Source organism: Penaeus monodon, chromosome 33 (assembly GCF_015228065.2).
Source record: "Penaeus monodon isolate SGIC_2016 chromosome 33, NSTDA_Pmon_1, whole genome shotgun sequence".
NCBI classification, from domain to species: Eukaryota; Metazoa; Arthropoda; class Malacostraca; order Decapoda; family Penaeidae; genus Penaeus; species Penaeus monodon.
Genome location: NC_051418.1, coordinates 25209431 through 25209933, shown reverse-complemented (window position 1 = coordinate 25209933; position 503 = coordinate 25209431). Strand labels below are relative to the sequence as shown.

Below are 503 nucleotides of genomic sequence, written 5' to 3'. Positions count from 1 at the left end.
ATATAAATACACACATGCCTAAAGCTTACCTTCCTCTGCATCTGAGACTTGAGTGATATTATCCCCCGAGGGATTGAACCTGAAAGTGATGCTTGGAACACTCTTAGCTGCCGAGCGGCCCTTCAGCAGAGCCAGCGATATCTTGGGGCTTCCATCCCGTCCACTCATCTTTGCAGCCTGTTAAGATGCATAAAAGAATTACATAAATAAATAGCAATACTGAATACTAACAACGACAATGGAAACATAAAATAATACATTTATTGCATTTTGTACTTACTGGTGTGCTTAAACATATGTATCTGTGTGTATTTTTCGTCTGTATACATATACTTACATGTATTCAAATATTATGTATTATGTATGCACATTAACATAGAGTATAAAGTACATGAAGTTACTGTAATAATAACATGTCTCACAATATGTATTTGGTATTCAAACTATATTTACATTTGTTAATTATATATTTTCACATATTACTGGAAAAACGGTCAGTAATA

General features: G+C 33.6%; 2 protein-coding genes across 2 annotated transcripts in view; both read right to left on the bottom strand.

Annotated features, from left to right (window-relative positions):
* The window catches only part of LOC119594184 (peroxisomal sarcosine oxidase-like), a gene marked incomplete at its 5' end in the record, with an annotated part of 59772 nt that overhangs the window by 35165 nt on the left and 24104 nt on the right, over window positions 1-503 (bottom strand).
* Window positions 1-503, bottom strand: part of LOC119594183 (testis-expressed protein 2-like) — a gene marked incomplete in the record, with an annotated part of 13599 nt that overhangs the window by 11214 nt on the left and 1882 nt on the right. Inside the window, 1 exon segment of the mRNA XM_037943253.1 lies at window positions 30-177. Within this exon segment, the coding sequence (XP_037799181.1) occupies window positions 30-177 (148 nt within the window).